The following is a 13,591-nucleotide window of genomic DNA, read 5'->3' on the forward strand; positions in this document are numbered from 1 at the left end:
AAAATATTATTATTAGTAAGTTAAGCAATAGAAATAAGTTAATAAAGTACTTATTCAATTAATACGTTTATAGAAGCTTTATTATATACTTTATAATTATAATATAAAGATAATTAAGTATAGATGAAGTATAAAAAAGATAGAGAAGTTAGATTATTATAAAGAAGAGGCTTACTAAGTAGAACTAGCTTATATATAGTATAAGGAAGTATAACTTTTTTATAATATATAGTTTATAAACAGGGTTAATTAGCTTTTTTTAAATACTAATTTAATATTCTTAGGTTTAGATTTTTTTATTTTATTAAAAGGTACTTTTTTATTATTTTTTTAATTTTTATAAAGTATTTTAGTTTTTCTTATATTTATTTTTATTATATTTATAACTATTTACAAAGTTTATTTTAAAAAGTTTTTAAAGTAATATTAATATATTTAAAATTACTTTTTAATTCTTAGCTATTTATATTTCTATTATATTTTTTTTATTTTACTAAATATTAAAGTTTATTAATTACTTCATTTATTTTTAGTAATATTATTTTATTAACCTTATACTTAAGGTTTTTACTTTAAATAATAATGTTATTTTTAATAAGTTCTTTTATATTTTTATTTATTATTATTTTCTTTAATAGTAAAATATAAAAAATTAAGTAAACTGGTTTTTTATATTTATTTATTTATTCCAGAAGGTTTAGTTTATAATTAACTTTACTAATCTTTTTTAAAATTTTATAAAGCTTAACTTTTTTATAATCTAATTTATTACTTAGCTTATTTATTTTAATATTAGCTTATTTTTTCTTTAAGTATATTAAAGTAGGTAAGTTATATTTCCTTTTTAAAAAGTTAGTTTTTTAAGCTTTTTTTTATTTATATACTTTTTTATATATTTTTATATAAGTTTAAGTTATATATATAGATTTTAATATAGTTCCTTAAGCTTATTTACTTTAAGTATAGCTTTTTATATATTTTCTCCTTTTTATAATATTTTATATATTTATAAATAATATCCTTTATTAATATAAAATAGTAAAAGTTTTTTTAATTTTAAAACTAAATTATTATAAAACAATTCTATATTTAGTAAGTATTTAACTTTATTATCTTAGTTAAAGTTAATATAGCTTTATAAATATACTTTAATAATTTAGTTAATATATTTTATTTATTTATTTATTTAAAAGTAATAAGTAATACTAGTTTTATAATTAGTTTTTATTTTTACTATAGTGCTTTACTAATACTTAAATATAAACATTAATTTTTTATTAAAAATAATTTCTGTAGGTAATTTATATTTTAATACTATATACTTTTATATTATATAGCCTAATTCTTCCGCTATACTTCCTTTTTTATATAAAATAAAAATACTTTATTTTATTAATTTATTAATAATAATAAAAATACTATTATATATTATATTTATTATAGGCTTCTTATTACAACCTAGCTCTTATAGTCACAACAAGGGGCCTATAGGGTAGGCGCTCCTAGATTAATATTAGGCTGCGTAACTAATTAAGAAGCGGTTAATGGGAATTAATATTAATTTTAATTAATGTATAAATAAATTAATTAAGATTATAATTAATTTTACTTAACTTTAGAATATATAACTAGGTATATAAGTTTACTTTATATTACTTATTAAAATACTTAGATAGCTAGTTATTATTATAGTGTTTATAATATAATTAAATCAAAATATAAATATCTACTTTTATTTATATTACTAGCTAGTAATAAAATTACCTATTATTAACCTAATTACTTTACTAATATAAACCTTAGAATTATTTAAAGGTTTATCCCTTAAAAAGTACTATTTATACTAACTTATAAATACTAGTTTATTATATAATAATAACTTTTATTTAAATAATTACCTTAGACCTATAGGTAATAAAATATAAAGAACTTAGTAGTTTATAAGCTTTAGAGTTCTAAATAATAATACTAATTACAAAAGTAAAGCTTAAAGTAATTATAATAGTAATATTAAAATATAAAATAATTTTAAAAATAATACTAAAAATATTATAATAACTCCTTAACTACTAAATAACTAAAAGGAAGTTAAATAACGTTTTTTAGTACTTAAAAAGTTTATAGATTAACTATACTAAATAATTACTATTTAAATAGCTACTATAGTAATACTTTAAGGTTAATAATTAGTAATATAACCTATAGTAAACCTAGCCTCTATAGTATAATAATAGAAACCTAAAGAAATTATTAAACTATTACTATTAAATAAATTTAAAAAAGATTTAGAGTAAATTTGAAAGTTTTTTACTAATATAAAAAACTACTTTAGCTACTTCTTAACTACTATAGTTAATAATATTATAAAAATTTAAACTATAAGAAGCTATTTAACTAAAACTATTAAAGATTAGTTTAAACTTTATCTTAGGGACTATAAGTAAACTAAAACCCTTAAGAAATAGTATATAAATAACTTATTTATAAGCTATACTATATTTAAATAATAGCTTAAAAAACTATATAAAAAGTCTAATAAAGCTAGAAAAGCTAAAGATATACTTCTTTAGATTAAATAAAAAGGATCTTATATAAAGTATATATAACATCCTGACCTAATACTTATAAAGTATAAGGTAAGTTCCTAAGGTAATAAGCTAAGGTTAATTAGTTTATATTAGCAAAAAGAATAAGAAGTAGTTTTAAGTAAATATAATTATAAAGTAAATAAAATATAATAAAAATTTAGTTTATATTTAATTTTAATATTTTATTAATAACTATTTATCTAAGTTATTTAAAAAGTATAAAAAATTAAATCTTATATATTTAATTATTTTCTTAAATTATTATTAAATTATAGTTCCTTTATATTATAATAGCTTACAGTTATAATTTATTAAAGGTATATTATATAAGTAATCCTTTCCTAATTAGCCCTTTAGTCTATACTTTATTTAGGGTATATACCTTTACTAAATTAGGTTATAATATAATATTTCTTTTTTATTAGTTTTATCCTTAAGGCTAATATAAATAAATATTATTATCCCTTTATTACTAATTTATAACCTTTTTTTTTCTTTACTTAATAATATAATAGTATATTTAATTAAGTTTTAAAAAACTTATTATATAAATCTTATAAATACCTTTCTTTAGTAAATATTATTAAAAAATTAAGGTTTTTAGTAATAATATATTCTTTTTATTAAAAATATAATATAAGTAGTTATTATAAAATAATAAATAGGGTATTTTATTATAAGGAATATATTTATTATAATTATTTTTATAATAAAAGTAGGGTTTTTATTAATATATATAAGTATTTTTTATTTTTCTTAGGATTTTTTAATAATTATAGTAGTAAATTAAATAATATTTAAATATAAGTAGTTATATATATAAGAGAAGGAGGCTAAGGAGTAATTAACTAAGTATTAGTAAAAGGCTATAGAAGCCTTAGCTTATTTATTATATATTTACTTTTAAAAGGAGTCTTTAATATATTATAGTATAAAAATAGTTAATTAAGGTTTAAAAAGCCTAAATAAGTTAAATAAAGTAAAGTAAGCGGAGTTAAAAGTTAAAAGTAGGAATTAATATTTAAGTAGTAGGGGTAGTAGATATTATTAATTAAAATATAGTTTTTAGTAATACCTTTTTAAATCTTTTTAAAGTTATTATTAATTTCTTTTCCTCTTAAATCTTTAATTTAAAGTATAAAGCTTTAAGTCTTTTTATAATATAAAAGAAAACTTATAAGGCTTCTTTTTAGTTTTATTTTTTAAATTTATTTTTAAGTAGCTAATATTAAGAGTTTTAAATATAATCCTAAATTTTTTTAAAAATCTTAAATTAATTTTATTATATTAAAGCTTTTAATAAGTTCTTAAGTATTATAAATTAAATTATATTTTTTTTACTTAATTTAATATTTTATTTTATTATTTTCTTTTAAATTCCTTTATATTACTAAAACTTTTTTAACTTTTTATTTTTCTTTATTTTTTAAAATAATAATTTTATTTAAAATTAATCTTCCTATTACTTTATTAATTTATACTTTTTTTTAAAAGTAATATATAAAATATAAGGTATTTTAGTACTTTCTAATATTTTTAATTTATAATTAATATTACTAATTTTTTTTAAAATTTTAAATAAATTAATTTTCCTAAAGTTAAATTTATTATTTAATTAATTTATTTTAATATTTAATATTTTATAGCTTTATGTATATTAAAGTAAGTAGATTATATTTTCTTCCTAAAGGTTTAATTTTTTAATTTTATTTTTATTTATATAGTATTTTATATACTTTTAAATAAGTTCTAGTTATATTTTTAATTTTTTATATAAGTTAATTATTAATTCTACTTAAAGTTATACTTTATTAATATTAAGTTTTTTTTAAGGTAGTCTATATACTAAAGAAGTATATTTATATAAAGTATAATATAATATTAACTTAGTAAATTTAAATTTTATATTATTATAATATAATTAAGTAAAAGGTAGTTTATTAATTTAATTATTTTATTATAAATTAATAAAATATTTTAAGTATTACTTTATAATTTAATTTAATTATTTTATTTAATTATTTATTTTAAAATAATATATATTACTAAATTTATAATTTACTTTAAATTTAAATATAAATTTTTACTAAAACTTAAAAGTAAAAGTTTATTTTTTATTTAAAATAATTTCTTAAGGTATATTATAGTTAACTATTATTATTTTTAAATATATATATATAAAGTCTTTTACTAAGTATAATTTTTAATAAAGTAAAATATATACTTACTTTATAAATTTATTTATTATTATTAATATATTATTATAGATTACTTTAAAAAAAGGTTTTTTAAAGGGTAGTAGGTTAGTAATATAATTAAAAATAACTATTTTTTATAATAGTTTAAGTATTAGTAAAGGTTATAGTTTTTTATAAAGTTTATATTTTTTATATTTAATATATTAATACTTATTATAAATTATTATAATATTAGTAATAGTTTTTTTTATTTTTTTAAATTAATATATTATAAGTATTTTTAATATATAATTATAATTCCTTAGTATTTAAATAAAAAATATTTATAAATATATTTTATAACTTTTTTTTATAATTTAAAAAGTACTTAATATTTATTTTTATTTATAAAATATTTATTTTTTAATATAATTTAAAATAAAAACTAATATAGTTTTTAGTTTTTTATATATTTTTTAATTTTTTAAAAAAGTTTATTATATTTTTATACTTTAAAGATTATATTAAGGGATTTTTATTTATAATTACCTTATATATTTTAATATAATATAGTACTTTAGTAATTAAGAATTTCTTAAAAATAGTTAATTTTTTTATTAAGTATATTAGCTTTTTTATTTTTTAATCCTTTATAGTATATAAGTTTATAATTAAATTTACTTAAGAATTTAAAGTATTTTAGCTATTACTTAAATAATTTTTAAGTAAATATAAAATAAATAATATTTTAATAATTAATAAAAATTTTAATTTAGAATTTACTTTTTTTATAATATTAACTTTACTATTTTAAATAACTTTTAATTTTTAAGAATTTTTTATTATAAACTTTATAATTAAATTTAACTTTATTAAGTTTTTATAAATAAAATATAATAAAGTAAAGTTTTTTTTTATTATTTTATTAATTTAGTACTTTTTTAATTATATATTTTAATATATTAATTTCAATTTTTATTAGTTTTTTATAGTTATATATAGCTAGTATAAGTTCTAAGGCTATAGCTTACTTAATTACTTAAAATATTTATTTTATTTTCTTTATTTATTTAAACTTTTAATTTTTTTTATTATATTTATTAAAGGTTAAACTAAAATTAAGAAGTTTTAAATAAAGTATTAATAATAATTAACTAGTTTATAGAAACTTTATACTTCTTTAATTAATATTAGTATTAGTTATTTATTAATTATAGTAACTTTTTTTAAATTTATTTATATAATTTTAAAAGTAATAATATATTTTAAAAATTTTACTTTTTAAATATAAAATTAGTACTTCTTAGGATTTATAAAAAAAGTAATTATTTTATAATACTTAAAGTACTAAATATATATATTTTTTATATTTTTTTTTATTTAAGTTAATTTATAAATATTAATAAAATTTAATTATATATATATTATAGTTTTTTATAATTAATTTTTTACTTTAAATATTAATAATAAGGGAGTTTAATTTTTAATTATAATATTATTTAACTATTTATAATTAATAATTAATTATAGTTTCTTATTCTTCTTTAGGATACAAATGATAGAGTATTATATTAAAAAGTTAAGATTTTAATATATATTCTTTTTTTTATATATTTATTTATTAAAAGTATTTAATTTTAAATAATTAAAGTTATATAATAAAAAATACTTTAGTTATTTCCCTTCCTTTAGTTTTATTATATAATTTTATTTAATATAAAGTAGTATTTATATATTTTTATTAGGATTTTTTAAAGTCTTTTAAAAAAAAACCTTAAATTTCTAATATTATTTTAGAATATTAATTATTAAGTTTATAAATTCTTCCTTCCTTTTTTCTTAACTATATTATTTTTCCTTTATAATTTCTAAAAATTAATTAAATTTATATAGGTTTTATTTTCCTTTAGTAAACTTTTTTAAAATTTAAACTTCTATAACTTTTATTTATTATTATTATTTTTATATAAGAATTTCTTTAGGCTTTAAAAGTTAAAATTTTTAACTTTTTCTATTTTCCTTTTAATTTAAAGTTCTTTTATTATTTTACTAATAAATTAAACTTTTACTTTATATTATTAAAGGTTTATATTAATATAATTATAATATACTTAGAATAATATTATAGTTTAAAGTATTAATTATATTATATATTACTAAAGTAATTTAATTAAATACTTTAAAATATAAGTAATTAATTTATTTTTTTACTTATTTATTATTATAATTAAATTATTTTCCTTTTTTATAAAAAAGTTAATATCATTCTTTTTTTATATTTATAATAACTATAGGTATATTATAATTATAACTAATATATAATTTTTATTTATTTTAAAGTTTACTAAGACTTTAAGTAATTCCTTATTTTATATTATTATAAAAGTAATCTTTTTTTTAAAAACTCTTTATTTTCTATTATTATTATATTTATATTCTTTTTTAAAAAATATAAATTCTTTATTAATTTTATAATACTTTTTATTTAAAAACTATTTTAGTTTTGTCACGACCCAACACGTATGGTCGTAACAACGGGCCTCCCGGGTAGGTAATACCCGGTTTAACTCCGGATGATCCAACTAATAAGATTAAAGTTGTTCTAAGTTAACACAACTACATACGATCTAAGTTGTTTATAGTTAATACAATTATAAACGACCTTACCTAGTATAACTAAATATATAAGTTTTATTCGTATACTTATTTAAAATAGTTTAAATAGCTAGTTGTAAATATAAAATAATACTTAATTATACCTATAATATATTATCTACTAGTTATGTAAATAAACCCCTTTTATCTTTATTAATTACCTGCTAGTTTAGCTTAGCCTATTTGCTAATATAAACCTAGTATAAGGTTTATCCCTTAGGAATTTCTCTTATACTAATACTATAGGAGCTTAGCTTATTATACGTTTATAACTCTTATTTAAAGGTTACCTTAGACTATAGGTAATATTATTATAAGGATATTAAATAGTTAAATTTTATATACTAGACGTTAGAATAGATTAAGAAAGTGTTACCCTAAGTTATAAAGATAGTAATATAGAACTTAAAGAAGTATTTAAAGTTAAAATAGCTGGCGAAGATCCTTAACCCTAACTATAACTTTCTTAGGAGTAATAGCAGGCTAAGATTCTAGCTCTTAAGGAAGAAATTACTAAACTTAAAGCTAAGAAAAAGAAAAAAGGAAAGATCCTTTAACTTAAGCGCTTTAATCCTTATAATAGAGAACCTAAGAATATAAAAAAATACTTTACTAAATTTAATATTTACTTTAAATACTTTTTAAATACTTTAGAAAATAATAAAGATAAAATAATCTTTACTATTACCTACTTTACTAAAGTAGCTAAAGAATAGTTATAACCTATTATATAAGACTTTAAAAAAAATGCTTTAAGTAAGTGGAAGACTTAAACCTAAGAAGTCTTTACATCCTACTAATACTTCCGTAATTAACTTAAGAAATTATTTAAAACCTTAAACAAGGAATAAGAAGTAGAACGGAAACTTTGATTTATTAAATAAAAAGGATAATACTTTAAATATATAATTATATTTATATAACTCCTTACTAAGGTTAATTAAACTAAGGATAGTAAGAAGGAAGTATATTATATAAGCCTTAAACCCTTAGTTAAGGATAAGTTATATAAAGTTAATAAAAAGATAGTAAGCTTTATTAATTATACTTAAATAGTAATTAGTATTAATAATTGCCTTTAGGAAAAGGAGTAAGAAAAGAAAGAGGAAAAACGTAAGAATTTTTAATAACCTAAATAAAACTCTTAATAATATACTAACTAAGGAAGGAAGCGTAATATAGCTTTATATAATAATAGAAAATTAAGACTTATAGATCTGGATATTATTAATACCCGTAAGTTTATAGGTAAATATAACTACTGTAGTAAAATAGGCTATAAAGAAAAGGACTACTAGAAGAAGTATAGGAGACCTAATAATTCTAAGAAGTTTAATAATAATAAGAAGGTTAATAAGGTTTAAGTTAATATTATTAAAACAGTACCCTATAACCTGCTTAGTTAGACTGGGTGTTATAATAAGTAATACCTTATATATAAAGAAGAAAAGGAAATATTAAACTAATATCCTAAAGCACCTAAGAAAACGCAGCTAAAATATATTATAGTTAATACTATAACTTTTAAAAAAGTTAGCTAATAAATAATTAACTAGGCTATTAACGATATACCTATAGCTATTACTACCCTAGGAAACGCTAATATAACTTAGGATAAATATAAAGAAGTATAAAACAAAGCCCTTAACGTTTTACCTATAGAAGAAGAAAGGGAATAAGTAAACGCTTTTATCTGTAAATAGAGGGAAGAACCCGGACAAGAGACGGGTTATACCGACCTTAATATTGCAGAACTATGCGAAAACTGTAGATTATAAGAACCCTAGGGACCAAATTACCCCTACGGATGGAAACCCTCTGACCACGGTTTAGAAGAAACTTAAGAATAAGACCTAAGTAAATTTTAATAAATGCTTAAATAGCATAGAATTACTTAGTAATAAGTACTAAGTAATAATAGGTTAGCGGAGTACGCTAGCGTAGATCCCTACTACCTTATTATAACTAGAGATTAGTTCCTTAAATAAGAAAAAATACAGCTTATATATAATACCTTATTTACAGAAGACTATAGGTATTTAATAGTAAAATAATACTATAAAATACTTTATAAAGAATACTAGGAATAAAAGATTTATAATTAGCACCTCTGGATTTAATATAGAAACCTATATAATAAAATTTATATAGAAATTAATCTAGATTAGTACCCTAACTAAGGATGTAGATAATACCTTAACTATAAGGTTAAAGAATAGTATATATAAAGGGAAGCCTGTTTTAAAAACAACCCTCTGTAATATAAGGATAAACATTGTAAAAAGTATTATAGAGAAAAAGAAAAATATATCTGACTTTAATACTGGTTATACTATAACGGATTTAACTTTAAGACCTATAATAAAGGTAATGCCTATAAAAAGAATATTAAACGCTTTTATAAATACTATATCGACGAGATTAATACTAATAAGTGCTAATAGTGCCAAAAACTTTAATAATAATAAAAACGATAATAGATAAGTAAGGATTTTAATATTATTATTAAGGATAACTATAATCCTAATTAAAAAAAGGATATATAAATTAATATAGTTAAAATAACTGGAATAAAGAAATTTAGAATTAATATATAATTTAATAATAGTACTGTTACTGCGTATATTAATAGTAGAGCAGACTGTAATCTGATTTTACTATAACTAATTAAGGAACTATAAATTCCTACCTAATAGAAGGAACGAATACTATAAATTATAAGCGTTACGGGAGCAGAAGTAGAAGAAAGACTTATTAAATATAAGACTAATTATCTCCCTATAACTATTAATAGGAATACCTATAATATCTAATTTAGTATTTTAAATATATTAAAAAATAATATCTTTTTAAGCTATCCTTAGTTACTTAATAATAACCCTATTATTTAATAAAAGACTAAGAAGGTTTATTAGGATATTAAAGATATACCTAAATATTAATTATATTAAAGGGAATAAAAGGGCGAAGCTGCGCTACTGAAAGATTTAAAATCCTTTGCGTTAATTATAAAGAAAATAAAAACAGTTAGATTTAAAGAAAATAAATTACTAGTACTACTATAATATAATAAACGACATAAGAAAGTAGAATACATTTGCATTAATAGAATTATAATATAATTTAAAGATAAGCTAGTAGTACTTAATAATACACTAAGTAAAGTATAAAAAAAAAAGGAATTAGGAAAACTTAATAATACTTTTGCTAAAATACCTCGCTAGTATAAGAAGTTCCGAAAACTATATAAGGTAATATTAAATACTAGGTTACTACTATACTTACAGTAGGACTACTATATTAAGTTAGTAGATAGAAAATAACCTAAGACCTATAAGATTTATAACCTTAATGAAAAAAAGCTTAAGATTCTAAAGGAATAGTTAAATAAGTAACTAAAAAAAGGATATATTTAAGTTTTTAATTTATTAGTAAAATACCCTATAATATTTATACTAAAGAAAAATAGGAAGTTATAATTAATTATTAACTACTAATAACTTAATAAGATTATTATTAAAGATTAAATACTACTACTGCTAATCTCTAAAATTAAAGATAGGCTAGCTACTGTAAAATAGTTTACGGCTTTTAACTTAAAAGGAGCCTATAACCTTATCTAAATTAAGGAAGAAGATAAATAAAAAACAGTATTTAAAATACGCTATAGGTTATTTAAATATTTAATTATACCCTTCGGACTTACTAATACACCAGCTACATTCTAAAGAATAATTAATGAAGTCCTTAAGGAATATATTAATAGGTTTATTATTATCTACCTTAATAATATACTAATCTACTTTAATACTTTAGAAGAGTATAAACAATATATATATTAAGTCTTAGAAATACTATAAGTAGTAAATTTACTAATAGAACTAAAGAAATGCTAGTTCTATATCTAAAAAGTTAACTTTTTAGGATATATTATTTCACCGGGATAAATTAAAATAGACCCTGCTAAAATAGTAGCTATTAAGGAATAGAAGGTCCCTAAAACCGTAAAGGAAGTATAGAGCTTCCTTAGTCTAGTGAATTACTACTAAAAGTTTATTAGGAACTATAGTAAGATTATAATACTACTTATAGATTTTACTAAAAAAGATCCTAACGATAAGGTTAAGAAGAATTAACTAATTAAATACATAAGGAAGGCCTTAGAAGCCTTTAAAGTGCTTTAAGAAGCTATTACTAGCGCACTAGTACTATAAATATACAACCCTAAGAGGCCCGTTATTATTAAAACAGATGCCTTAAACTACGCAATCAGAGGGGTTCTTAGCTAATAAAATAACAAAGGAATACTATATCTAGTAGCCTTCTTTTCTAAGAAACTCCATAGCCCTAAATTATAATATTCTATATATAACTAAAAACTTATAGTTATTTTTAAAGTATTTAAAAAATAGAGATTATATTTATTAAGTAATAAATATAAGATTACTATATATTCCAATTATAAGAATCTTATAAGCCTAGCTATAAAGGAAATAAATATCTTTATACAGTAAGAAAAGTATCTTAGGCTTATAGCTAAGTATAACTTTAAAATTATACTTTATAAAGGATTAGAAAATAGTTAAGTAAATACTTTTAGCTGTAGAAAAGACTACTTTAAACTAATACTAAAACTTACCTCGCTAATATTTTAAAAAACAGCAGAAGGCTACTATAAACTAATAGCTATTAACACCCTCTTTATAATTAAAGACGGAAACCCTATTCTTAATAAAATTAAGGATAAAGTTAGTAACTGGATATTAAATTAGTTCCTTAAAGATATAACCCTTACCGAAGGAATTCCTTATAAAAATAAAAAAATCTAGGTATTAGAATTACTATAAAAGGAAGTAATAAAGATAGTTTATAAACATCTACTATATAGATATAAGGGAGTTACTAAGATACTGTAATAAGTATAATAGTATTATACCTTTATAAGTATAAAGAAAGTTATTAAAGGAATTGTTTAATTATATATTTTATATACAAAAATAAAGTCTAGTTAACAAAAACCTTATAGTAAACTACAACTATTACCAGTACTAAAGTACCCTTAGAGCTTTATCTTATTTAATTATATTATTAAGCTGCTACTATTAAAGGAGCCTATAATAAATATAGTATATAATAGTATCTTCGTTATTATTAATAAATTAATAAAACAAGGAATCTTTATTTTATATAAGGAAGGTAGTATAGCAGAAGAATTAGGCTATATAATATAAAAGTATATAGCCTTAAAACATAGATTACCTATAGAAATTATTTCTAATAGAGGATTAACGTTTATATTTAAATACTAGTAAAGCGCTATAGTAAGAATAGAAATAAATTATAAAGCTAGTACTGCTTACTACCCTTAAATAAATAGATAAATAAAATACGCTAACTAAATCGTTAAAGTATACTTACGAAATTACATTAACTTTAACTAAAATAACTAAGTTAAGTACTTACTAAACGCAGAATTCTCCTATAATAATTTAGTTTTAGAATTAATAAAGCTCTTGCTATTTTACGCTAATAAAGAATACTACCTATAAGTATATAAAATACTATAAAAAGGAAAAGATATATAAAAAGCTATACTTAAAGTAAATAAGCTTAAGGAATTATACTAAGAACTACGTACGTAACTTAAACTTATGTAAGAATGTATAAAGAAGTATATAGATAGGAAAAGGCTTAAAGAACTAACCCTTTAGGAAGGAGATATAGTCTACCTACTTTAATATACTTAAGGAGAAAAATAAGCTAATATTAAAATAAATAGGCTAAGCAATAAGCTAGACTATAGGAAAGTCGGGCTTTATAAAATTTTTAAAAAAATTAGCGAAGTTAACTATAAACTAAACCTCCTAGAGTAACTAAGTAAATAAGGAAAACTAATATACCTGATTTTTTACGTCTTACTATTAGAAAAAGTATTAATAAATAAAAATACAGGAGAACTTATTAAGGATAAAATTATTATTAAAGGTAAAGAACTTAAATATAAGGTTAATAAAATAATATTACTAAAAATAAATAAAGTAACTGGTGAATTTTAATACTTAATAAAATAGAAAAAATATAATAGGGATATAGATAGCTGGGAATTAAAAAGTAATTTTAAATACGCTAGCGTTACTTTAAAAACCTTTTAAAATAAACTTTATAAATAAT

At 17.9% G+C, this 13,591-nt stretch overlaps 1 protein-coding gene across 1 annotated transcript; it reads left to right on the forward strand.

The window, feature by feature from the left end:
• Nucleotides 1-12,489: 12,489 nt before the first annotated feature.
• M431DRAFT_95773 (hypothetical protein) lies at nt 12,490-12,651 on the forward strand (the record flags this gene model as incomplete). Its single annotated transcript, XM_024924739.1, has 1 exon — nt 12,490-12,651. A coding segment is annotated over one exon (162 nt), but the record flags the coding sequence as incomplete, so codon positions are not given.
• Nucleotides 12,652-13,591: the final 940 nt, after the last annotated feature.

This window comes from Trichoderma harzianum (genome assembly GCF_003025095.1).
Source record: "Trichoderma harzianum CBS 226.95 unplaced genomic scaffold M431scaffold_15, whole genome shotgun sequence".
Taxonomy (NCBI): domain Eukaryota; kingdom Fungi; phylum Ascomycota; class Sordariomycetes; order Hypocreales; family Hypocreaceae; genus Trichoderma; species Trichoderma harzianum.